At 44.1% G+C, this 25,383-nt stretch overlaps 3 protein-coding genes across 3 annotated transcripts in view; 2 read left to right on the top strand and 1 right to left on the bottom strand.

Moving 5' to 3' along the window:
• Positions 1-4,968, bottom strand: part of LOC306971884 (olfactory receptor 6N1-like) — a gene marked incomplete at both ends in the record, with an annotated part of 125,952 nt that extends 120,984 nt beyond the window's left edge. Inside the window, one exon of the mRNA XM_079568324.1 lies at positions 4,651-4,968. Within this exon, the coding sequence (XP_079424450.1) occupies positions 4,651-4,968 (318 nt within the window). The remainder of the gene's footprint in view (positions 1-4,650) is intronic.
• LOC306971885 (olfactory receptor 10A3-like) lies at positions 60-1,028 on the top strand (the record flags this gene model as incomplete). The annotated part of the gene is made up of 1 exon (XM_079568325.1): positions 60-1,028. The coding sequence occupies one exon, from the start codon at positions 60-62 to the stop codon at positions 1,026-1,028; it is 969 nt and encodes a 322-aa protein (XP_079424451.1).
• An 11,103-nt stretch (positions 4,969-16,071) lies between the features above and the next one.
• Positions 16,072-17,043, top strand: LOC306971982 (olfactory receptor 10A6-like; the record flags this gene model as incomplete). The annotated part of the gene is made up of 1 exon (XM_079568425.1): positions 16,072-17,043. The coding sequence occupies one exon, from the start codon at positions 16,072-16,074 to the stop codon at positions 17,041-17,043; it is 972 nt and encodes a 323-aa protein (XP_079424551.1).
• Between the last annotated feature and the right edge of the window lie 8,340 nt (positions 17,044-25,383).

The following is a 25,383-nucleotide window of genomic DNA, read 5'->3' as shown; positions in this document are numbered from 1 at the left end:
TAAACTTTTGGGAGTTCAATACTTCATTAGCATCATTAGCCTTGTTAGCATCATTAGCGATGCAGGTCCAGAGCCCGTTCCGCCAACACAACTCCACTCCGGTGTCGTCCTTCGTGCTGACAGCGTACTTTAACCTGGGCTCGCTGCGGTGGCTCTTCTTCTGGGCTCTGCTGCTGCTGTACCTCCTCGTGATTTTCTCTAACGTCCTGCTCGTCTGCGTCATCGCCCTGAACCGCAGCCTGCACGAGCCCATGTACATGTTCCTCTGCAGCCTCTTCATCAACGAGCTGTACGGCAGCGCATCCCTGTACCCCTTTCTGTTAGTCCACATCCTGAGAGACGTCCACATCGTTCCCACGCCGTTATGCTTTTTACAGATCTACATCCTACACGTATACGCGGTTACTCAACTCCAGACATTAGCCTGCATGTCGTACGATCGCTACGTCGCCATCTGCCACCCGCTCCACTACAGAGTGCGCATGAGCCGAAAGGGGACGGCAGGGCTGATTCTCTTCCCGTGGGTGTATGCTTTATCGACAGTGGGAGTCACCATCAGTTTTAGTTCGTCTCTGGAGCTTTGCGGGAATGTTATCGATAAAGTTTACTGCAATAATTACCCCATAATCAAACTCGCCTGCTACGATACAACTATTCTCAATATTTACGGCATTATGATGACTATCACTGTAGTTATTTACCCGCTTTTTGTAATTTTCTACATGTACATCCGTATTCTGAAGGTGTGCTGGCGCGGGGAGAGGCGCACGAAGCAGAAGGCGATGAACACCTGCGGGCCTCACCTGGCCTCAGTGCTGAACTTTTCCCTCGCAGCGTTTTTTGAAATCCTTCAGAGCCGGTTCGACATGAGCCATGTCCCGAATATGTTGCGTATTTTTCTGGCCCTGTACTTCTTCCTGTGTCAGCCGTTGTTCAACCCGCTCATCTACGGCTTAGTCCTGACCAACATCAGGCTCATCTGCAGAGGCTTACTGCTCAGGGTCATCAGGAAGCAAGTGCAAAGGTAGACCTTAGACACATGAGATGAATGTTGCGAGATTTGTCTCCAAACTGTGCAGCTCAATCAGCTACTAACTTAAGCTAACTCGCGCTAATTAGGCTAATGTAAACGATTCATTAGCCTAGTTAGCAAACAAAGTGACCAAACACGTTCAAAAAAGATTAATTGTTGTGTGTCCAAACAATGAATGGTAAAGCCATGAAAGTACGGCGAGGTTCGACATGTCTGTTTTATGGCGTGTATAAAACTTCCACATGTTAGGGACGTGGGTCTAACGAATGATGATGTTGCTTGGCCTACATGTACATTGTTCATCAGAAGAAAAAAGTTGTCTTAGAGGTTAGATACACAACTCTCTGAAATGATCAAGCACTTACTAAACTGGTAAATCATGACAACCAAGCAACAGGAGTTTCGTTCAATCTTTATTTATCCTTCACAGTTGTGAAGGTTCAGACATTATCTCCTATAAAAACATAACTGACCAAGAAGAAGTTTGTTTGTTGTTTAAAACCAATTAAATATACAGTGTACTGAGATATGGGATTGTCTCTTTCTTTTATTTTGTCCTTTGTTCTTCTTAAGTGTCTAAGTGAATTCACAACACGCTGGACCAGACAGGTGAAATCTAAGTTCTACGAAATGTGTGCGCCGCCCTTCGGCTGCACTATTGCATATCTCTCAGAAACGCTAGCTTCCCGCCCTGAGAGGATCAAAGAACTGACTGCTCCAATCATACCTGGGGGTCCACTCACCCCTGTGCCCTAAAAAAGGGGAACTTCTCCCTTCATTCGTCTCCTTTGAACCCAGCCTTCAAAGAGAGGTCGTGCCTGCTGGGCCCGTAGTTAAGGGCGGCACACACATTCCGTAGAACTATAAGTGTGGGCAACTGGGCAACCAGTAGCAACATCCTGAAGATATGACTGCACAAATGGTGAAGAGGACGACCAAGAGGCTGCCATGCAGACCTCCTCAATCGAAGCACCATGGAGCAGTGTCGTCGAAGCCGTAACTCAATGTGTGGAGTGTGCTCTGACCACTGCTGGTGGAGGGAGTCCTTGTGCCTCATATGCAGGCATATCCAGTGGGCCAATCATTGAGAGGACAGTGGGACACCTTTGTTCTTGACCCCAAAGCCCACGAACAACTGATCGGAGCATCTGAAGCTGGCAGTCTGCTCAAGATAGTGGTGTACCGACCTGATCGGGCAAAGGCGAGTAGGCGAAGTAGGGTCCAAGTCCCTCTCTGAGCACCAGTCAGAGAAAAGATGCCAACAAACCCTGTAAGCCCTGGTCGTAGACAAGGCCCGAGCATCCTGGCAACAACTGAAGAGGGGAAGCCAAGGTTTAGCAACCTCCAGATCATCAGCCTGTCCCAGTACCTGAGGTGACAGGAGGGCCGCCCCTGCCCGAGTCAGGGCGTCCAGTCTGTCTGTGAGGGGCCACGGATTCCCTTGTGCCATCGACACCACAAAGCAGGCCAGACGGCCATGGTCGATGGGTGAGAGGAGGCTCGTCTGCTGACCTGAGCAAGAACCAGAGTGGGCACTGTGCGTTCTCTGCATTGGTAAAAAGCTCGGCCACTGGTCTGCCGAACCGAAGCCACACCTCCGTCGCGACCTCCAGTGCCAGGCCACAATCGTTCTGTTGGGTGCTGCCTCTGTGGTACGATCCACGGACCATCCAACACCTGTTGTCCCAGATCCCGAATTACTGACTGCCTTTCCAGGGAGAGGGAGGCCTTCATCCATCTGAAATCCAAGCGCAGACACAGATACACCAGTTCTTCGGTCGGTCAGCACAGGGGCCGTGTGGGCCTTGGCCTACTGTGGGGAGGAGGCAAAAAAAAGCCAATCGTCTGAGACCTCGACCGCGAAGTGGTTCCAACGCTAGAGAGTAGCTAAATGGGAGGCGGCAATACTCGTAGCATTTGCCCCCGACTGCGAAGCGGAGGAACTTCCTGTGCGCTGGGGCAATGGGGATGTGGAAGTTATGCATCCATGAGGTCCACTGAAGTCATCCAATCTCTGGACCTGACGCATTGCAGCAGCTGCTGCACCGTGAGCATCCAGAAAGGCCTCTTCACAATGCAGTGATTGAGAACCGGGAGGTCCAGAATGGGCCGCACGCTGCCGTTCTTTTAGGGAATGAGGAAATACACGGAATAAAGCCCCATCCTCCACCTCTGCTATGGCTGCAGCGTTCACTTCCCTCGTGAACACCGCTGTCTCGGCTGAGCTGCGTAACCTCGTCTTGAGGATACTGCAAAAGCCTGGAGGCCTCCGGGAGAACTGTAGAGCGTACCCCCTTCGGAGCTTCCTGTCCATCCAGGGCGCTCCCAGCCTTTAATGTGTACAGAATGGTATCACATCATCAGGAGTCTGAAAGTCTTACAGGGAAACCAGCTCGTATACTGTAGCTGCAGGACTGATTTTATTTAGCTTTCCTTGTTCCAACCATGTGCATGTTCAGGTACATATACATTACAGTATCTAGCTGACATGTACATGTTTTGTATTCACAGTATATACTGATGCAAAGAATATGACGACTAATGTATTATGACTGATTTACGACCACAACAGTCTGGTTTAGTTATATTTCTATATGCAAGAGACTGTTGTGTCTACATGTTGACATCGTAGCCAAAGGATGGTCATCCGGTAATCACGCAGCCGTTCAATACACGCAGGGTCGCAGGCCTTAGCAACAGTTTCTACTATTTCCAAAAAAGAAACGTAAACATAACAAATTGAATAATCAAAAATACCGGATGTCGTATTTTCTCCAGTATTGGCTCCGAGATCTGATACCTTTCTTTGGCTCATTCTCACCGCAGCGCCTCTACTGGTAAAGTGGAAGAATACGTCATGAAAGCCTTAAAGCTCTATTGTGTTTTGTGAACACAGACCGCGCCAGAAACAACATTGCAATTTTGGTACCAATCAAACAGAGTCAACCGTCAACGCGACCTAAGAACTACTTTTGTACGGCCCTCCTGAAGACTCTGAGCAGTAAGCCTCTGCAGATGAGCCTGATGTTGGTCAGGACTAAACCGTAGATGAGCGGGTTGAACAGCGGCGGACACAGGAGGAAGTACAGGGACAGGAAAACACGAAATATGTTCGGGAGGTGACTCATGTCGAATCTGCCCTTAAGGATTTCAAAAAAACCTGCAACGGTAAAGTTCAGCACTGAGGCCAGGTGAGGCGCGCAGGTGTTCACCGCCTTCTGCCTCGTGCGCCTCTCCCCGCCCCAGCACACCTTCAGAATACGGAGATACGTGTAGAAAATAATAGTAAGCGGGTAAAGAATCGCATTAACACTCGAAATTATACCGTAGGTTTTAATACCAGTCGCATCGTAGCAGGCGAGTTTGATTATGGGGTAATTATCACAGTAAACTTTTTCGATAACATTACCGCAATGTTCTAAAGACGAACTCAAACTGATGGTGACTCCCACTGCCAATAAAGCATACGTCCAGGGGAAGAGAATCAGTGCTGCTGACCTGTTTCGGCTCATGCGCACTCTGTAGTGGAGCGGGTGGCAGATGGCGACGTACCGATCGTACGACATACCGGCTAACGTCTGGAGCTGTATGATCGCGTATCCATGCAGGACGTAGATCTGGAAGAAGCAGAACGATGCAGGAACGGTGTGGACGTCTCTCAGGATGTGGACTAACAGAAAGGGGAACAGGGCCGCGCTGCCGTACAGCTCGTTGATGAAGAGGCTGCAGAGGAACATGTACATGGGCTCGTGCAGGCTGCGGTTCAGGGCGATGACGCAGACGAGCAGGACGTTAGAGAAGATCATGAGGAGGTACAGCAGCAGCAGAGCCCAGAAGAAGAGCCACCGCAGCGAGCCCAGGTTAAAGTACGCTGTCAGCACGAAGGACGACACCGGAGTGGAGTTGTGTCGCCGGAACGGGCTCTGGACCTGCATCGCTAACAAGGCTAACGATGCTAACAAGGCTAACGATGCTAACAAGGCTAGCAAGGCTAATGATCCAAACAAGGCTAACGATGCTAACAAGGATAACAAGGATAGTGATGCTAACAAGGCTAATACTGATTATGTTAATAAAGGAGTGAACTCTCAGAAGTTTGTGAGTACTGTATAATAATCACAATCAGATCAAAACGTAGTTTGAATAGTTGCAACAATCTCAAATCAAAGAGTATTTAGGAAAAGGCATAACTGTCATTTGTGCTTCATGCAGCGCTCTCCTTAAACGTGGTCTGGTAACATCCTGGTTTGAGAATGTGGCATCTTTATTATTTATCCATTTGATGTGGACAAAATATCACTGGGAAAACCAGAGGCATTGTTCTGTTAATCTGCTTATTGTCCATAGGAGACTTTTAGACACAAATACAGTTTATAAAAAAGAGTTTACATATAAACAAAGTACATTTCATACAGGATTATCATTCAGACTAAATGACCCAGAACAACATCCATTTGTCATAATAAGCATTAATTACTTTTACAAACACCTGTAGACGCCCCAACATTGGTGTTTTATGTTGTGACTGTTTTATGACTTGTTTGAAGAAACGTGAAGATTAAAAATGCTACAAACTTTGTAGGATTACAGGAATTTACACATGAATGAAGCGAAACAAAACTGATATATTCCCTGTTTATTAACGGCCCATCTCTCGTCTCTCCTAACTTGAATTCAATTCATTGTTTTTGTGAAAAATCGTCTCTTTCTGATCAACAAGTGCAGACTCATGATCTCATCAACACCACATCCTTCACAAACAAGAAATATCTGTTCTCCGTGGGGTCTTTTTACATGTGTAAGCTGCAAACCCTGTAGTTCTGAGCTCTACAAACATGATCTGAAATACATGTTATTTTCGTATTTGTTCAACAGTTCACGTTACAATCTAATCTCAGTCTTTATATTGTCAGATAATTCACACTCAGATATTTTCTCTTGTATCATGTGGTGATAATAATAGTGGTTCACATGTAGTGAGTTCATGTGAAATCAAAAAGCCGGAACGAGTCACAATGATACGGAAAAATCTCCCTTTCTATTTAGCAAACATTTCAGTTTTAGTTACAGTAATATCGCAAATGCAAACTCTGGAAGGTGAACCCGACACAGTGTGGATTCATCGCACTGGATCCTAAATTAAGTCTGTCGTTGCCAAATAACCAAATATTTCTTCAACATCACACCTTTATGCCATTGTGTTGGTAACTAAAAGCATCAGTTAAAGGACCTGATTTTTCTTCCTGACATTTCTAACATTACAGTTATTCACAAGTATTAATTAATAAGCACAAATCACATCTTTGAGAGTCACAGAAATGCTGATGAAAACGAGGCTGCAAGTTCATGAAACTGACACAAAAGCTTCATAATAAGATAAACATTTTCCCACTAAGGTTGGAGTTTAGAATTTACTGAAGGAGGACTAGGAACAAAAAATGTAATAAGGCCTTTAGGTGCACAGAGAAAGACAACATTCAGTCAGTAAAAGGTCAGGAATGTATCGTCTACAAGATGAGATCAAATTGCTGGTTGGAAGATGTGCAAATTTACAACCTCAAGTTAATCTCCAATGTAATCAGAAAAAAGTACACAATCTGCTGCTAAAAAATACAAATTAAGTATACTGGAAGGTTAATCTTTCATAAAAAGGTGGTTCATTTTATATGCACGTTTGTGGTTTGTTCAAGAAAATTCTCTCTGCGAGCGGCAAAGCAGTTATTGATATTCAAACTCTATGTACATAGTCAAAAACAAAGCAAACAATTGAAAATCGTCACATGTGGAATCTAGATTTTGTCAAAAGTATTATCGATTATAACATAAGTCACGCATCACAAGATCAAGTGAAGAAGCAGAGAGTCTCTGAGTTTTAAAGGCTTCATTTGGAGGAGTGGACTAACCAGGGGCAACACTTCCTGTGAGCGCACGAGGCTCGAGACAGAAACGTCTCATTAAACAAAGAGATTTAACAATCTAATCCTATTTAGTTTCTATTGTTAATTTTATAAACCAGAGTTTCCAAAGTGCGGCTCATGAAACGTAAAGTAAATGGGCCTTGTGTTGCTGCATTTTGTAATAACGTCACATTATGTAATACAACTTTCACTTCAGTAGTAGTAGATTTGTATTGTCCCCATGAGGAAATACACAAGGACAACAACGACCACAGCAGACAGATCCAAACACTGACAACATACAAAGAACAAACCACGGCCCGTCAACCTCAGTTTAAATGATGTTAAAATCATTACCTACATTCCTTAAAACCTTCTCTGACAGGCCAGCTGTACAGAATAAAAAAGTCACTGTTTGTTACTTCATATTGTTTGTTTGTTTAATGGTAAAATGCAGAGGTGGGAGACTCGAGTCACATGACTTGACTCGAGTCAGACTCGAGTCGCAATTTTCGGGACTTGAGACTTACTTGACCAAAGCTGCAAAAAGACTTGACTTGGGACTTGCTGTTTGTGACTCGAGACTTAACTTGGACTTGAGGCCAGTGACTCTCAATGACTCGCTGTGACTTTATAGTTATTTATTTGAGTGAAACTGTCGAAAGATCAAGCGGAAATCTTGGGGCTTTTCGATGTTTTAAGGCGTTCACACAAAGTTACAGCATTCAGAGGCTCGTTTTCGCATCCGCCACAGCCCAGTGACAGCGGGACTGAAGGCTACGCAGAATCTACTTTGAGCAGGGGCGAATCCGAGGATACAGGGGCTGGGGCAGTACAGGGAACCACTGACAGAAATCTTCCAGAAACTAACAAAAATAAAAATATTATTTTATATTTATATTTCAGACTGCAGGGAAAAGCAGCTCATATTTAAAATACTATATTTCTTTTTTTTTTTAAGTCGCCCCCCCCTCGGGCCCCCTTCCTTAAAATGCTGTCCCAGCAATTTTGTACATAGACTGTTTATTTATAATAGGTATATTTTGAATGTTGTGACGTTTAAATATTAATTAAACTTTAAATCCAAATCCATGAGATTTTAAAAAGTTTGATTTTAGCCTAAATTTTCAAAATCACTATATCTTGAGAAAACACTTGTTATTTTCAAGATTAAACACATGAAAAGTCGACACGCTGGCGTTTGTGACTTGAGGTGACTTGCCGGCTAAAGCAAGACTTGACTTGACAAAAGCTATGACTTGACTTGACTTGACCCCATGACCGATTGACTTGGACTTACTTGAGACTTGGACCTTCATGACTTGGACTTGACTCAAGACTTGTATTTAGTGACTTACTCTCACCTCTGGTAAAATGGCTTGTGACACAAATGACTGCCTGGTCCTGTTTTTAGACAGGGCGGGGCACCTGTACCTTCACCCTCATTGTTTAACAAATCCACCTTTTGTATTTCAGAAGTACCTCATTCTAAAATCTGCTCGCTCTTCAGTTGCTTCTCTGTTCCTTCTTTGTGTCTTCTTCTTTGCTATTTTTGTCACAAGCGAGCTGCAAGTGAGTCAACTTTATTCTTTCTGAGCCAAAAACAGAATGGCCGAATCAGGACAAACACAACATAAGGGCTATGACACGCCCCCAAACCCCGTAACCCACTGGGTGAGATTAGTTACAATTAGAATAGTAAAAGAACATCCCTCCAGCAAAAAACGAAAATGCAGAGTCGCCAAAAAGAGCGCTAACAAAACTCACAGTCAAAAACGCTGTACGTGCGCTCGCAGTTCGGCAACTTGCGGCTAAAAAACGCAAGTGGCTGCCATGCGTCTGCCACCTGCTGCTCCACAACCGCCCCAACCGCTAAGTCAGAAGCATCGGTAGTCAGGGCAATCGGAGCATCTGGATCAGGGTGAGCGAGGAGAGCTGCACTAGCTAACGCAGACATAGCCCCATCAAACGCAACAATCGGTCCGGTGTCCAGACGACGGCGTTTGTAGCCTTCCTCGAACGCAAAGCATCGTAAAGTGGCTGAAGGTGGTGGGCGGCGCGAGGAATAAACCTATTGTTAAAATTCACCTTGCCCAAAAACTCCTGTAAGGCCTTGATCACAACTGGACGGGGAAAATCTGCCACTGCCTGGACCTTGGTAGGCAAGGGGACTGCACCGCGCGCGGAAATGCGATGACCAAAAAAATCGATCACCAGCAACCCAAACTGGCATTTGGCAGGGTTGACAATCAGGCCATGAGTGTGTAAACGCTGAAAAACTTCTCTGAGGTGCGAGTGGTGTTCTTCAGCAGATGAGCTGGCCACCAAAATGTCGTCGAGATAGACAAAACCAAACTCCAGACCGCGCCACACGGAGTCTATCAAAAGTCTGCGCCGCCCCCTTGAGGCCAAATGGCATGCGGAGGAACTCAAAAAGCCCGAACGGAGTTATCACCGCGGTCGTAGGCACATCGGCTGCATGCACTGGAACCTGATGTTACCCGCGCACCAGGTCCATCTTAGAAAAAACGGACAACCGTGCAGAAAAATCCTGAATGTGTGGAATGGGGCAACGGAGGGGCGACGCCCAGGGGCTGCGAGAGTGTCTCACTATCCCCAACCTCTCCATGGTGGCGAACTTCTCCTTCGCAAAATACCGTAAATGCTCCAATATAGGCCGGGGCCTTCATTTACTCAAGGTCATCTAGGACCAGGCCTTTATTGGAACCAGGCCACAATTAGAGACAGGCCTTTATTTCTATTTGAGCAAAACGGACGACCAGGAAAACCAAGAAAAAGGAGATTTGTATCCATTTGCTCCTAAAATATTAGGTTCATTTATTAATTAACATTTCAAACCCTCTCCCAGCGGCTGGAACATTGATGCCTTTTATTTTGTCGGGACAACAGGAAGTGTTTCGTTGCTGTTAGCGGAACATTGACATCAATGTCACTGCAGGTTTCTGTTTCGTTTTGAAAAAGTGGCTAAATCTGTGTCAAAGTAACGCTCGGATCAGCTCCTCCACAGCGTCCCCATCGGCCCGGGTTCCCGTTTGTTACTTCCTGCACTTGAGTTATCTTTTACACGAGTATGAGACAAATTCCTAACATGGGGATTATTTCTACTGCTATGGTTTCTAATAAAAGCCCCGGCCTGTTTTAGAGACCGGCTTTAATTTGCCTCCGCCAGCCACGAACCCGGCCCCTGTCAGAGACCCGGCCTCTGTCGCAGACCCGCTAATGGAATACAGGCCAGTATTAGAGAATTTACGGTAGTTAACTTTGTCGTGTCAAGACGCCGGGCGCGCACAAAAACTGGCGGACCACCGGTGGGTATAAAATGTTCCACCCCGTGTTTAGCCACCGCGGAACAAAAAGCAGGTGTGGTCAAAGACGGAAATTAAGCCAGCAAACACTGAAAAACATCGCCAGACGCCAAAAAATTTGCATGCGGTACCGGCCCAGCTCCCCGAACCTCACACGGAAAAGTGGCAAAAGTTACAGTGTCAATACGCCTGCAGTTAGCAACATCAACTAACAAGCCATGAGCAAACAGAAAATCAGCACCAATGATGGGAACAGTCACAGCGGCAACTACAAAGTCCCACTCCTACTCACGCCGGTGGAAACATACAGTCGTCCATTTTGTGCCGAAAGTTCCAATAGGAGAACCGTTTGCAGCGCTCAGCAATGGGCCACCGCCGCGGCCCAATACATCTGGACCGGTGGGATGGACCAAAGTCTTCTGAGAGCCGGAGTCAACCAAAAAACGAAGTCCTGACAGAGAGTCTTTAATGAAGAGCAGCTCACCTCGTTCACCAACGCCCACTGCTGCTACTGAGCGCCGGCCACCGCGTTTCCCGACATCGTGCACGGCGGGATGCAGCGCTTCGCTTTGCTGCCGAATCTCTGGTGGTAGAAACCCAGGGAGCTCCCACGACGACGCGTCCTCGCGCTGACTGTAGCTACCACCGCTGGATCCTCCATTGTGGTCTGCTGGGTTCCAACGCCGCGCTCTGCACCGCAAAACGCCTCGTAGCCAGCAGGACCCGGTCTGCTTCCTCCGTGGGGCACCAGCGGCGAGACGAGGAGAGTTAGCCAAAGCCGCTCGCACCTGTGGAGGAGCTGCCGCAGGAAAATGTGCGGGAAAAGGAAACCGCCGTCATCCGAACCGAGGAGCGACAGCATATTGTCCATCAGGTCCACGGCCGAACTGTCCCCCAAACCGGGCAGGGTGAGGATTTTATCTGCTCTCTCCGCTGAGGACAGACTATACCTCCGCAGAAGCAGCTGCTTGAGAGCGGTGTATTTCCCGCGTGGAGTAGGGCTACGAAGCAACGGCATAGCCCTGCGGGTAGACTGCTGATCCAGGGCAGAAACCACCAAGTAGTATCTGGAGTCATCCGCGTCAACACCCCGGAGATGGAAAAGCGCCTCGAAGTGCTGAAACCACGAGGCTGGATCACTCTGCCAAAACTCTGGAAGTTTCACAGCGGGGGCGGGAAACGAAGCCGGCCTTGAGGGCGGGAGAGACTTCCACAAGATCCGTCATATTCACGACAGAGGTCACCAATGTGGCGAGAAAGAAGAGTACACAAGCGAGCTGCAAGTGAGTCAACTTTATTCTTTCTGAGCCAAAAACAGAATGGCCGAAAATCAGGACAAACACAACATAAGGGCTATGACACGCCCCCAAACCCCGTAACCCACTGGGTGAGAGACCTCTCTAACATGCACACCAGTGTTTTCATCACTACTTTGATGCTTTTTTTCAAGGGAGCTTTTCGATTTGGGTAACACCAAACTGTGGAAAATGTGCTTGGCTCAGGCGGTGATTAATATGCATAAACAGAAGGATGTACTTTAGCTCTGATTACAGGTGTAGGATTTGCTGCAGATGTTAGTCTTTCCTGTAATAATGATGTTTTGCGTGACCCCCGGCTCACACTGACTCCTGAACAGCTACAGTTCATGCAAAGTCATTAAAATCAATGTTGTCGCTGATAATCGCTCCGTGCGGTGCAGCGATGGTTACCGAAGAATCAGTGAGAATGCAATATTTTGTGAACACTGTAGACGCCGCAGCACTTTCTGATCAGGGAATCACACGAACCAAACAGGAAGCTTACTGTGAACGGGTCCATCTCTGCCTGGCCCCGCCCTGAGTGCACTGTGAACGGGTCTACCTCTGCCTGGCCCCGCCCTGAGTGCACTGTGAACGGGTCTACCTCTGCCTGGCCCCGCCCTGAGTGCACTGTGAACGGGTCTACCTCTGCCTGGCCCCGCCCTGAGTGCACTGTGAACGGGTCTACCTCAGCCTGGCCCCGCCCTGAGAGCACTGTGACACTGCACTCAGACCAAGCGGAAAAGTCTCTCTCCTTCACTCAGCTTGCTCTACTTCCTGTCTGTCAGATCTTGTTCTGTGGTTGGTTTTTTAACACTACTCACCGCTCCGGCCGCCCGTATGGTGTCACTCACCTGTGTATTTCCGGAGGCTTCTTTCCGGTCGCCAGGCAGCATCGGGAATGAATGGAAGCTCGCCGCTCTCTTCTCTTGCGCTGCTCTAGGTGTGAGCGGGTCTGTCTGTCCAGTCTCGTCCACAGTCTGCGTTTAGAAACACAACACATATTATTTTGTCGCATAACAGACAAAACTTATGAAGGAACAGATTGATCTTTTATTTATTTATTTTAGGGGCACAGCTAACAGTGATGCTGGATTAATAAAGTTCTTATCTTAAATTACATGATTAAAAATCCAATGATGCAATAACATGTTGCTTTTGCAGAATATGTCTCTTTGAGTTCAGTGTTTCTCTGCAGGTGAGCGTCCGCCCACAGGAAGTGCTGTTTTCCATTGGTCGTGCTGCGTCCTCCTCCAGATCCAAGCCTTTAAAACAGTCTCCACAACTCAGACTCTCACACTTGAACTGCTCTGTTTCTGAAGTGAATCTGTTTGTGGAGATGAGACAGAAGAAGATGATGTTCTTGCTTATCTTACTTGTTTTTGTCTTTCTGTTTGACCTTCAGTTATTGACAAGTTATTAGCCATAGAAGAGCTGTTTTTAAAGCCGATCAAGAACAAGTTATTTTTGCAGTTTTATTGTACGATGTTTAAGTGATGACTGATGAATGATGAGATTTGTGGACATTGGTTGAAGATACAAATCTGTAAATCTGATCCGAGTAAGTCACTTGAACTGAAAAAATGCTGTGGTTTTGAGCTTGTTGATGAAACTATTCATTTTAGTCGAGATGAACTTGTCCCAAAGATGTTGCTTTCACACATTAGAATTTGATAGACTCAAGAGAGAATGGATGAAAGTGAAAACAGAAAATGTTGTTTTGTGCACTGACCTGTTCTGTTATAAATGCAGATATATTAACTAAAAACAAAACATGTGCATTTTCCCCGCAATAACTTCTCTCACACTTTATCCCTGAGAATCTTATGTTTCTTGACCCGCATTTTTCACTGACGTCGATGAACTTGTCAATGAATTTGTTTCTAGTATTCAGCTTTATTCAGCTGTATTCAGTATACAGCTTTAATCTGTCAGACATGTGTGCATTTAATCCTTAATCTCCTCCCTGTGGAGAACCAGGATGTGAGAAATGTGTGAGGAAAGTTAGAAAAGAGTTTGATCAACATTTAGTTTGTGAACGCTCCCAGTCAGGGATAAACAAGCATTTAGGTGTTAAGTTATACTTTATTAATCTCTGTAGAGAAATCTACAGTACAAAGAAAGTGAGCGCTTCCAGTGGGTCTGTGGTGACACAAACCTGTTCTACATTTAGTCAGAGCTACTTACAGAATATCACAGTCACTTTGGAACTCGGCTTTTGAGAACATGTAGTAAGAGTATTTTGGGACAGTGCCTTGGCTTCTTTTCTGCGGTGGAACAAATTATTATTTTACTATTTCAAAGTATGTCTTTTTTAGTAAGTGTGATAATCTTTTTGCAAAATTGGTGAAAATGCAGATTAACTGTATTCTACTGTGAAAAGGTCTGACATGACTCATAACAATAATGAATAACAATGTTTTGCAACAAAAACTTTTAAAAAAAATTATCAATGAACAAAAGCAATTGGTTTATCACAAAAACAGTGACTTAAAGGTCATGAAAAAATATCTTTTTAAAGCGTTTACCATGTTGTGGTGTTGGACTCGCCACTCTCCTGGAAAGCTTCTTCTTGTGCACGTATTTGATTAATGAGACAATATATTTCGTCTTCCGATTCCAAGCACTAAGGAATCCAAGAAGTATCTCAGAGTTTTAAGTTTGCCGATTTCCCTCATTGAAATTACTTTGCATTTCAACGCTTCCCTTTCCTCTGCTGAACTACTGGTATTTTATAGACACGCTACATACATACAAATGCTGCATTCCAGTTAGGCCGGAAGTCGGAAAATCCGACCAGCGTAAACCGGTTTCCCTGAGTTGTTCCAGTTGTCCGGGTCGGAAACATCGGAGATAGACACGTCCACAGAAGTTACAGCTTTGCTGCTCATGTTGCATCATAATCACTTTACAGAGAAACTTAATTGTCTTAAATACAGTCATAAATCAGCACGAGCAGTTTCATATTTTCCTTCTAACGGTGAATAGAGACATTAACTTTTAACTCTTTTGCGTTGACATTTTGCACGTTTATTTAGGAAACACCTGCCAAATAACACGCTTTATTGAAGTTTTGTTACATGTCACGTAGGGAGTAGCCATCAGTAAATGCTCCTTCTCGAGTTAGCGGATTCTGTCCTGAGTTACAGAGTCGGATTTACGGAGTTGGTTTGCGTTCCAGTTGAAATTTACAAGTCGGAACTCGTGAAGGTCCAACCTATGAGTTCAAGCATCACAGCATAAGGCTATTGGTAATTAGCTAAAGTGTCCAAACATTTAAATACCACACTTAAGTAAGTAAGCAAGTAAGTGTTTTATTGTCATTGTACAAGCGTACAACGAGCCCCGCTGCCACTGTCGGTCAACCTGACCCGCATGACCTTGGAGGACTGAGAAACTGTAGCTGCCCTCTGTCTCCCCTGATTATCTGAAACGGTGCACCGCCTCCTGGGCTTGCCCCCCGTCTCAGAGCGTGGTGTCCTGCACTGGTCACCTCCACCTCCTCCTTCCTTCTCCTCCTGCACAGCTCCCTCCGCAGTCTTTCACCATCTCCTCGTGTGCCCCTTTTTTGTTTCCTGTAGCTCCTCTTGTGACGCAGGTGTGGAGGCTCTTGGTGCCTCTTCAGTGTCTCAGAAGAAGATATTTGTAGATCTCAAATTGGTTTAGCTGATAAGCTAGCAGTTTGTTTACCTTAGTTAGTGTTGTTAGCATCATTAGCACAGTTAGTGTCATTAGCGTCATTAGCTTAGTGTCATTAGCATAATTAGTTCAGTTAGTGTCATTAGCTTAGTTAGTGTCATTAGCTTAGTGTTGTTAGCATCATTAGCGCAGTTAGGGTCATTAGCATCAGTAGCTTAGTGTCATTAGCATAATTAGTTCAGTTAGTGTCATTAGCTTAGTTAGTGTCAGTAGCTTAGTGTCATTAGCATAATTAGCCCAGTTGGTGTCATTAGCTTAGTGTCATTTGTGTCATAAATGTCATTTGCAGAGGAGGGTAGAGTGGCCAAAAATGTACTCAAGTAAGAGTAACAATACTTTGGAATAATTTCACTGAAGTAGAGGAAAATAGTGGCCTAAATATTTTCTTCAGTAAGAGTAAAATAAAGTACTTGGGGAAAATTTAACTTGAATACTGCAACAGTTCAAAAGTTTGATTGATGCTTCACTTGTGACGTTAATTATGAGAAAAGAAACAAACTCATGTGAAAACTAACATTTTCAAATGAAATTACATTAAAAAAAACTATAAAAAGAAATCATGAGGAAAATTTAAACATAGTAAGAAAGTAAGAAACACATTTCATTGTAATATTATACTAAAGTAGAAGTAAAAAGCACTGTATAAAAAAACGACTTGCAAAAGTGCGACTAGTTTAAAAAAATTACTGAAGTACATGCATTTTTTTATGCTAGCATTAGCGTAATTAGCATCATGTGAATCATTAGTGTTGTTAACATTAGCCTTGTTAGCAACATTAGCATCGCTAGCCTTGTTAGCATCGTTAGCCTTGTTAGCGATGCAGGTCCAGAGCCCGTTCCGGCGACACAACTCCACTCCGGTGTCGTCCTTCGTGCTGACAGCGTACTTTAACCTGGGCTCGCTGCGGTGGCTCTTCTTCTGGGCTCTGCTGCTGCTGTACCTCCTCATGATCTTCTCTAACGTCCTGCTCGTCTGCGTCATCGCCCTGAACCGCAGCCTGCACAAGCCCATGTACATGTTCCTCTGCAGCCTCTTCATCAACGAGCTGTACGGCAGCGCGGCCCTGTTCCCCTTTCTGTTAGTCCACATCCTGAGAGACGTCCACACCGTTCCCGCGCCGCTCTGCTTCATCCAGATCTACTTCATACATGGATACGCCACGGTAGAGTTCCTCATATTAGCCGGCATGTCGTACGATCGCTACGTCGCCATCTGCCACCCGCTCCACTACAGGACACGCATGAGCCAGAGCAAAACGGCAGCGCTGATTTTTCTTGCGTGGATTTATGTTTTGTTACTAAACGGGGTCACGATCGGTTTGAGTTCGTCTCTGGAGCTTTGTGGTAACGTCATCAACAAAGTTTACTGCGGTAATTACCCCATAGTTAGACTCGCCTGCTACGACACGACTATTATCAATATAGTCGGCATTGTGGGGACCTTCAACGCAATCGTTTATCCGTTTATAGTCATTTTCGTCACGTATCTCCGTATTCTGAAGGTGTGCTGGGGCGGGGAGAGGCGCACGAGGCAGAAGGCGCTGAACACCTGCGCGCCTCACCTGGCCTCGTTAATGAACTTTGCCGTTGCAGCGTTTTTTGAAGTCCTTCAGAGTCGGTTCGACATGAGTCGCCTCCCGAACATGTTACGTGTTTTCCTGTCCCTGTATTTCTTCCTGTGTCAGCCGCTGTTCAACCCGCTCATCTACGGCTTAGTCCTGACCGACATCAGGCTCATCTGCAGAGGCTTACTGCTCAGGGTCTTCAGGAGGGGCAAATCTGACAGTTAAGCTGCACAGGTTTGAAACTCTTTTGTGTGTGTGTGTATGCAATGTTATATGGATGTTTTCAGACCCCCGTCGAACATTGATTTGATTTTAACAAGCACTGCTACCTGTGTATGTTTTGTCCAATAAAGTAATGTGTTTAAATGTATCTCCGCTCTCCTGGAGTCTATGGAAACTACACACAAACTAGGCTAAAACTATCACATACAGAGATGACTAAACTGACTAAGACTAAACCGCGTTTTTGTCTCATAAAATGCTGCCAAAAACCGCACTGGTGGGAAGGGCTTATTGATGACGATGATGTTTTTAAGTTACAAGAAGTTTGAGAGACTATTTCTCCAAACCAATACACTGTATGGGGAATGTGCGCAAACTTCTTGAAGACACACCAGCCCTTGCTTCGCCAATATCTCCTCAGCCTGTGACCATCAATGGCGAGGAGATCGAGGTGGTGACCTCCTATAAATATCTTGGGCTACAGGTGGATGAGAAGCGGGACTGACCAGCTCAACAAGAAAATGCAGTGCAGACTCTACTTCCTGAGGAGGCTGGCTTCTTTTAAGATCTGTAAGAAAGTGCTCCAACTGTTCTACTAGGCAGTGGTGTCCAGTGCTCTTTTCTATGGTGTTGTGTGTTGGGGGGAAACATCAGACAGAGGGACACTCAGAAACTGGACAAACTAAGCAGAAAGGCCTCCTCAGTGATTGGGGCCGATCAGGACTCTGTCGTGTCAATCTCGGAGAAGAGAACCCTGGAGAAGCTGCTCTCTGTGATGGACAACAGAGACCACCCCCTGCATGAGCTGGTGATGAGGCAGAGGAGCTCCTTCAGTGAGAGGCTGCTCTCTGTGATGGACGACAGAGACCACCCCCTGCATGAGCTGGTGATGAAGAAGAGGAGCTCCTTCAGTGAGAGGCTGCTCTCTGTGATGGACAACAGAGAGCACCCCCTGCAGGAGCTGGTGATGAGGCAGAGGAGCTCCTTCAGTGAGGCTGCTCTCTGTGATGGACGACAGAGACCCCCCCTGCATGAGCTGGTGATGAAGCAGAGGAGCTCCTTCAGTGAGAAGCTGCTCTCTGTGATGGACGACAGAGACCCCCCCTGCATGAGCTGGTGATGAAGCAGAGGAGCTCCTTCAGTGAGAGGCTGCTCTCTGTGATGGACGACAGAGACCACCTCCTGCATGAGCTGGTGATGAGGCAGAGGAGCTCCTTCAGTGAGGCTGCTCTCTGTGATGGACGACAGAGAGCACCCCCTGCATGAGCTGGTGATGAAGCAGAGGAGCTCCTTCAGTGAGAGGCTGCTCTCTGTGATGGGCGACAGAGACCACCCCCTGCAGGAGCTGGTGATGAAGCAGAGGAGCTCCTTCTTGCTCTCGCTCTCAGGCTCAGGAGAGCCTTCTTGCCCAGAGCGATCAGGCTGTATAACAAATCCTTGGGTGGGAGGGGCTAAATGGGAGTGAAATGTTTTTTTATAGAACCTCTATATTTTTATACTTATAAATGATTATTATATTTATTCTCTGCACTGTTCTAGTTATTTTAAATCTGATGTTTGTATGTGTGACTTGATTGTGCAGCTGATGAACTGAATTTCGTTCGGGATTAATAAAGTACATCGTATCGTATCTTAAAGAAGCCACATGGAATGGCAGCACAGAGAATGGACTGCAACAAGTGAGACTCAAAGATCACTTGGGGTCAATAGCCAGGTCAGAAAAGAGCTTGCGAAAGGGACGCCACACTGGCTCCAGGACGACCTCTGCATGGCAGGTGACCCGTAGAAACTGAGAGAAGAAGAGTAACGCAAACCAAAACTCATAGCTGATGAAAAGTGGATTTATTCAAGATTATGCTTCAATCATTTGTTTTTTTCTTTTTGGAACCACAGTGCATGTGGACCCGTAGACCTGTAGAAACTGCCGACAGATGTGGCTTTAGGTCACCTGAGCCCCAGAATGGGACATTAGAGTGACCAAGTGAGGGCCACCAACACATCCAGGAGCACACCCACCCCTCTTTAGGCTGGTCGTCCCACACCTGCCGTAGAAGCTTAACAAAGACTGACTCAAAGACAGTGAAGGGTCAGGCGGACAACCCTGATGATCCTCTGGATAAAGTATGGACTGTGAAAGCCTCCAGTCCAGAAGGATCGAACATCCTGCCACAGACCTGCTCCTGTTCTAAACTTCACTGGTCAGGGAAGAGCAGGCATCAAGAACCAGAAAGAAGCAAAAGCTACAGGAGTCAGGCAGAATCCGCTGCACTGGTGACCACAGAGGAGACACTCTATTGCTGGGTTTAGTAATATTATATTAGACATTTTTGGTGTTGTACATAGAGATCATGGACCCAGTGACTGATTTAATGATAATTAATTAATTCATTATTTTATTTTATTTTAGATAGGACTAGTGAAACTGTAATACAGTTACAGTTTGTCAATTTTCGTTTGAGATTTCTCACAAAAACTGCATTTCTCCCATAGAGTTGTATTGGCCCTGCCCACCATCTGACATTATGACATCATCACATTCTAAATCGTGAACGCCGCCTATAGACAGTAAGTCACTGGGAGTTCAAACCCGTGTGAAACCGCAAGGAACGACTGTATGACCATGGGGAGCCCTACCTGAAACCAGGAAATGAATGCGAGGCTGCCATCAGTGCGCTCCTCTCAGCATCCTTGCAAACCACGCCTCAGTCCATCTATAAGGCGCAGGTGTTACACTTGTTCACTTCTTGAAAGACGGGCCTACTCCTTCGTGGCGTAACACATTTATTACAGGCGGCACAAGCTGTAAAACATGTACAAATACTATTAGCACCGGAGCTCACGTACTGGCAGGACATCTTACAAAAAAAGTATTCAAAGTCTGGAGTTGAACAATTTTACAGTATTCAAAATTACTTAAAGGGGGGGTATTATGCAAAATCGACTTTTTCAAGCTTTACATCATGTTATTAAGTCATTCCCTCATTAAAACCATGCCTGAAGTGTTGCCTTAGCACATTCACGTATTTTCGAGTAATCTGTAAAAACTCTGATGGCGGCCATTTTAGGGATAAAACGCCTGATTCCTTCAGGAAACGCCCTCGACCTCCAGGATACGCCTCCGACCTTTCGTCACCAGCCGAGTAACCAACCACTGCTCCTCAGCAGAACCCCCTCCCTGCAGTGTCTGGCCCTAAGATGTAAACAGAGTCATCATGGAGGATTAGCTTCATGTGTTGTGAACCGGAGCCACAGCAGACTTTTACAAAGACACACATCAGTGTTTGTTACCTAAACACCCAGGATTAAAACCGGTGACAAGAACGCTTATTTCAGCGTCTGGTTCTGCGCTGGGCCTTGATGATGCACAGAGCCTCCGGAGAAAGCTAATGCTAAGCTAAACCTCGAGTCATCACGTGAAAACGAGAGATATGCACACATAAAGTCAATAAAACCACCACACACATAAAGAACCGTTTAACAATGATCACACACGGAGCCTGGCTTGTTGATTTGGAAGTTTATTGCTCACATTTCATCTACAGTGAGTCGTAGCCGAGTGGTTTTCTCCCGGAGCTAACAAGCTAGCCGCGATAAGCTAACGGGAAAATTCACTGAATACAAGCAGCATATTGTGCATTGAAAACGTCACTAAAACAGGCAACTGCTTGAAGCAGCCTTTATGACGATCACACACTGAGCCGGGCTTGTTGATTTTGTAGTTTATTGCTCACATTTCATCTACAGTGAGTCGTAGCCGAGTGGTTTTCTCCCGGAGCTAAGGCACTATTAGCCGCGACAAGCTAACAACCTTCACCTTCACAACATTCATTGAAAACAGGCAGCATATTATGCACAAATAATGTCAATAAAGCAGGCAACTACTAGAAGCAGCCTTTACGATGATCACACAATGAGCCTGGCTTTACACATTTGTGGTTTATTGCAGACTTTTCATCAACAATGAGCTGTAGTAATTATAACAAGCTAACGGGGTAACCTCGAAAAACCATTGTCCACTTGCACAGATAATGTCCGTCTTTTGAATCGTATGGGCTCCTGCAGATCCTGGTGTCGTCCATGGGGGTATAGTTAGAGATCCATAGGGCATGGCAGATGCAAAGAGAAGCCTCCAAACAGCAGTTATTTTTCAGGCAAGAGCCCCTTCCAAGCGTCCGGTGTGGAAGGTTCGTCTCCAAATAATATCCTGTGTGGCCATTGTTCACAAAGTGATAAACAGTAGCTCCTTTCCAATAGTAAAAAATAAAATGCAACGATCGTAGTTTCAATACTGCGGAGAAAGTGTTGTGATGCCACAGACAGCGTGTGGAGGGGGCGTGTCGGAAAGGGTCAGAGGTTCTTAAAGAGACAGAGGCCTATTTCAAGTCATTTGCTAACGCCATTTTGAAAGAGCAATTTTATATAAGGCAGTTATTCTAATTTACTGCATTGACAGACCAACAGAACGTTTCGTCATCATTGTAGTGTGATATAGACTGGTGCTATGTGGCTGAAAAAAGCATAATACCCCCTCTTTAAAGGAACAGGCCACCGTTTTTACATACTGAGATATGTTCTTACCTAACCTTAGCCGAGTTAATATATCCCCGTCTGGTCTTTGTCCGTGCGCTCTGTCAGGCAAACGGAGCACATACGCAGCCTCTCCCACATGTCACATAGCTCCAAAAAAGCTCACGATAGAAGCTACCAAGCTCTTCCACGTGTTCCATATTTAAATAAAGTTACGTGAAGTGTTTTCATGCAAAGTATATTTACACAGAAATGTAACATGTCGATTTTATAAGCAGATAAAAAGGGGTACTATATTGTGAGGCGTAATGATACAGGAGCACAGCGTCCGCGCAGTAACTCCTAAAGACTTCCCCCGCTCACTTCCCTCAATAACCTTTAGGAGTTACTGCGCGGACGTTTTGCTCCTCGTATCATTACGCCTCACAATATAGTCCCCCTTTTTATTTGCTTATAAAATCGACATGTTACATTTCTGTGTAAATATACTTCGCATGAAAACACTTCACGTAACTTTATTTAAATAGGGAACACGTGGAAGAGCTTGGTAGCTTCTATCGTGAGCTTTTTTGGAGCTATGTGACATGTGGGAGAGGCTGCGTATGTGCTGCGTTTGCCTGACAGAGCGCACGGACAAAGACCAGACGGGGATATATTAACTCGTCTAAAGTGAGGTAAGAGCATATCTCAGTGTGTAAAAACGGTGGCCTATTCCTTTAAGGCGAGACACGGCAGGTGAAAGTACTGATTTTTCACGCAGTGGTCGAAGTGGATTTTTTTAATATCTAATTCCTAGCCTGATTTATTCAGCTTTGAAACCAAAAAAACAGGCCGAATTTGAGTTTTTACAGATTTTTTCACTGATGATTAGTTTATTGAAAAACTAAACAAAATATCCAAAATCCCCTCTGAAAAAATTGGTTTCTAATATGTCAATAAAATAAAACCATTTAATCTGGCTCAATTCATTATTTTGATTTCGTTGCCCAAAATATAGGCAATTTTGGCCATTTTAATGCCTTTAAATGCCTTATCTTTTTGCGTAATGTTCTGTAATGTTCAGCAAAAGTTTCAAATTGAAATCTCTACATTTATTTTTTCCCTGTTCACCTGCAGTGTCTCGCCTGAAAGAGAATACAGAGTTTAAAAATGTTAAAATGAAGTATTTTCCTCCCCCTACATGTTCCTCCATGTCCTAATGTGTAGAATGAGCTCAGACCTGTTCACCACAACTGCCTCTAAAATCCTGCACTGTCGCTCAAAATGGTGTTAATTCGGGTCCGAAGTGCCGTCACGCACGAGCTTCTCTTACCAGCCGCCTAAACCGAATGCAAGCTAATGCAAGCTAAGACCCACAAAACGGACCGGCTTTCCTCGCATTGTTGCCGTGCTGTTGTCAATATGTTCATGTTTTTACCTCTCATTTTTGCCTACTTTTTTGCTACTTTTTTGTTGCACTTCTGTCAATTTCTCGCTGCTCTTTTGTCACTTTTTTGTCACTTTTTATCATTTTTTGTTGCATTTACATTAGGGCTGTGCAATTAATCGAAATTCGATTACGATTTCGATTACAACAGTAAACGATTACCAAATTAGCATAATCGCAAAAAATCGATTATAATTTTTTTTTTCAATTTAAAAAAAAAAAATCAAATTTTTTTTTCACATTTTTTTTTCTAATTTTTAATTTTTGTCACTTTTTTGATGGATTTTTGTCACTTTTTTTGATGGATTTTTGTCTTTTTCTGCTGGATTTTTGTCATTTTTTTGATGGATTTTTGTCTTTTTCTGCTGGATTTTTGTCATTTTTTTGATGGATTTTTGTCATTTTTTTGATGGATTTTTGTCTTTTTCTGCTGGATTTTTGTCTTTTTTTTGATGGATTTTTGTCACTTTTTTGATGGATTTTTGTCACTTTTTTGATGGATTTTTGTCACTTTTTTGATGGATTTTGGTCTTTTTTTTGATGGATTTTTGTCTTTTTTCTGCTGGATTTTTGTCTTTTTTCTGCTGGATTTGTCATTTTTTTGATGGATTTTTGTCTTTTTCTGCTGGATTTTTGTCTTTTTTTGATGGATTTTTGTCTTTTTCTGCTGGATTTTTGTCATTTTTTTGATGGATTTTTGTCTTTTTCTGCTGGATTTTTGTCATTTTTTTGATGGATTTTTGTCACTTTCTTGATGGATTTTTGTCACTTTCTTGATGGATTTTTGTCACTTTTTTGATGGATTTTTGTCACTTTTTTGATGGATTTTTGTCACTATTTTTGATGGATTTTTGTCTTTTTTTGATGGATTTTTGTCATTTTTTTGCTGGATTTTTGTCTTTTTTCTGCTGGATTTGTCATTTTTTTTATGGATTTTTGTCACTTTCTTGATGGATTTTTGTCACTATTTTTGATGGATTTTTGTCTTTTTTTGATGGATTTTTGTCATTTTTTTATGGATTTTTGTCACTTTCTTGATGGATTTTTGTCACTTTTTGATGGATTTGTATCACTTTTTTGATGGATTTTTGTCACTTTTTTGATGGATTTGTATCACTTTTTTGATGGATTTTTGTCACTTTTTTGATGGATTTGTATCACTTTTTTGATGGATTTGTATCACTTTTTTGATGGATTTGTATCACTTTTTTGATGGATTTTTTTAAAGGCAACAAATAATCGTTTGAATAATAGTGATTTCAATTATGACAAAAATAATCGTGATTATTATTTTTTCAATAATCGAGCAGCCCTAATTTACATCCTCATTTTCTTCAAATTTTTCGTCTCCATTTTGTCGCTTTTTTTCCCCCCAAGAAGCTTTTAGATTTGGGTAATGCCAAACTGGAGAAAATGTGATCGGTTCAGGTGGGAGTTAAGAGGTTAATACAGAAGCTGCAGTTACACGTATGACCTGAGGTGGCAGTAGTGAGTATAAAATGGCGAACTTGCATCCAGCCCCTTTAACAAAAACCTATTTAATTTAACCGTGCTATTAATCACGTATTTATTACCTATGACTTGCTTTTATCTTTTGTCAGAACCGTTCTCTTATGAAACTTGACCTGCTTTACTGTGTGACTGTACATTTTCCTGCCTTTGCACAGACACCAGAATGTGCTTATGGTGAAAACAAAACCACTTAAAAGTTCGTTTGGAAAGTCCTTACAACATACATTGCCTTTAGTACAAAACTCTCAAGCATCTCTGAGCACTTATGTCGTGAACTTAACCTTGTACAGAAATAAACAGTATTTTTTTGCTTGGTCATCGCGTCCGCCATCTTAGAAACGTTAACTTGGTCTGACACTCGCTATTACACGAAATAAAATTGACAAAACCCTTCCTAGCTTAACAAAACTTACTCTATAAGGTACAGGAGGAAACTTTACTACTGTTTACTGTGCGTTTTACCGACCAGCTTACCTCAAAACATGTAGAAATACTGTTAACACCGGAGCTTGCTGCCTCTGTTCCGCTCATATCACGTACAGGCGGGACTTCTTCTACAGCGCCAGCTACTGATGCCAAAGGCACCAAGCGCCCTCTGCTGGTGAACCCAAGCATTGCACGTTACATTAACCGCTTAACACCCGCCAAAACCAAATCCATTCTCTCCTCTTTGCCATTGTCGTCATTGTCGCTTTTTTGCTGGATTTTTGTCACTTTTTTGCTGGATTTTTGTCTTTTTTTCTGCTGGATTTTTGTCTTTTTTTCTGCTGGACTTTTGTCTTTTTTTGCTGGATTTTTGTCTTTTTTTCTGCTGGATTTTTGTAATTTTTTTGCTGTATTTTTGTCTTTTTTTGCTGTATTTTTGTCATTTTTTCTGC

Source organism: Gobius niger (assembly GCF_951799975.1).
Source record: "Gobius niger genome assembly, chromosome: 12".
Lineage (NCBI taxonomy): Eukaryota > Metazoa > Chordata > Actinopteri > Gobiiformes > Gobiidae > Gobius > Gobius niger.
Note: the sequence above shows the minus strand (reverse complement) of the source record. Positions and strands in the feature narration are given on the sequence as shown.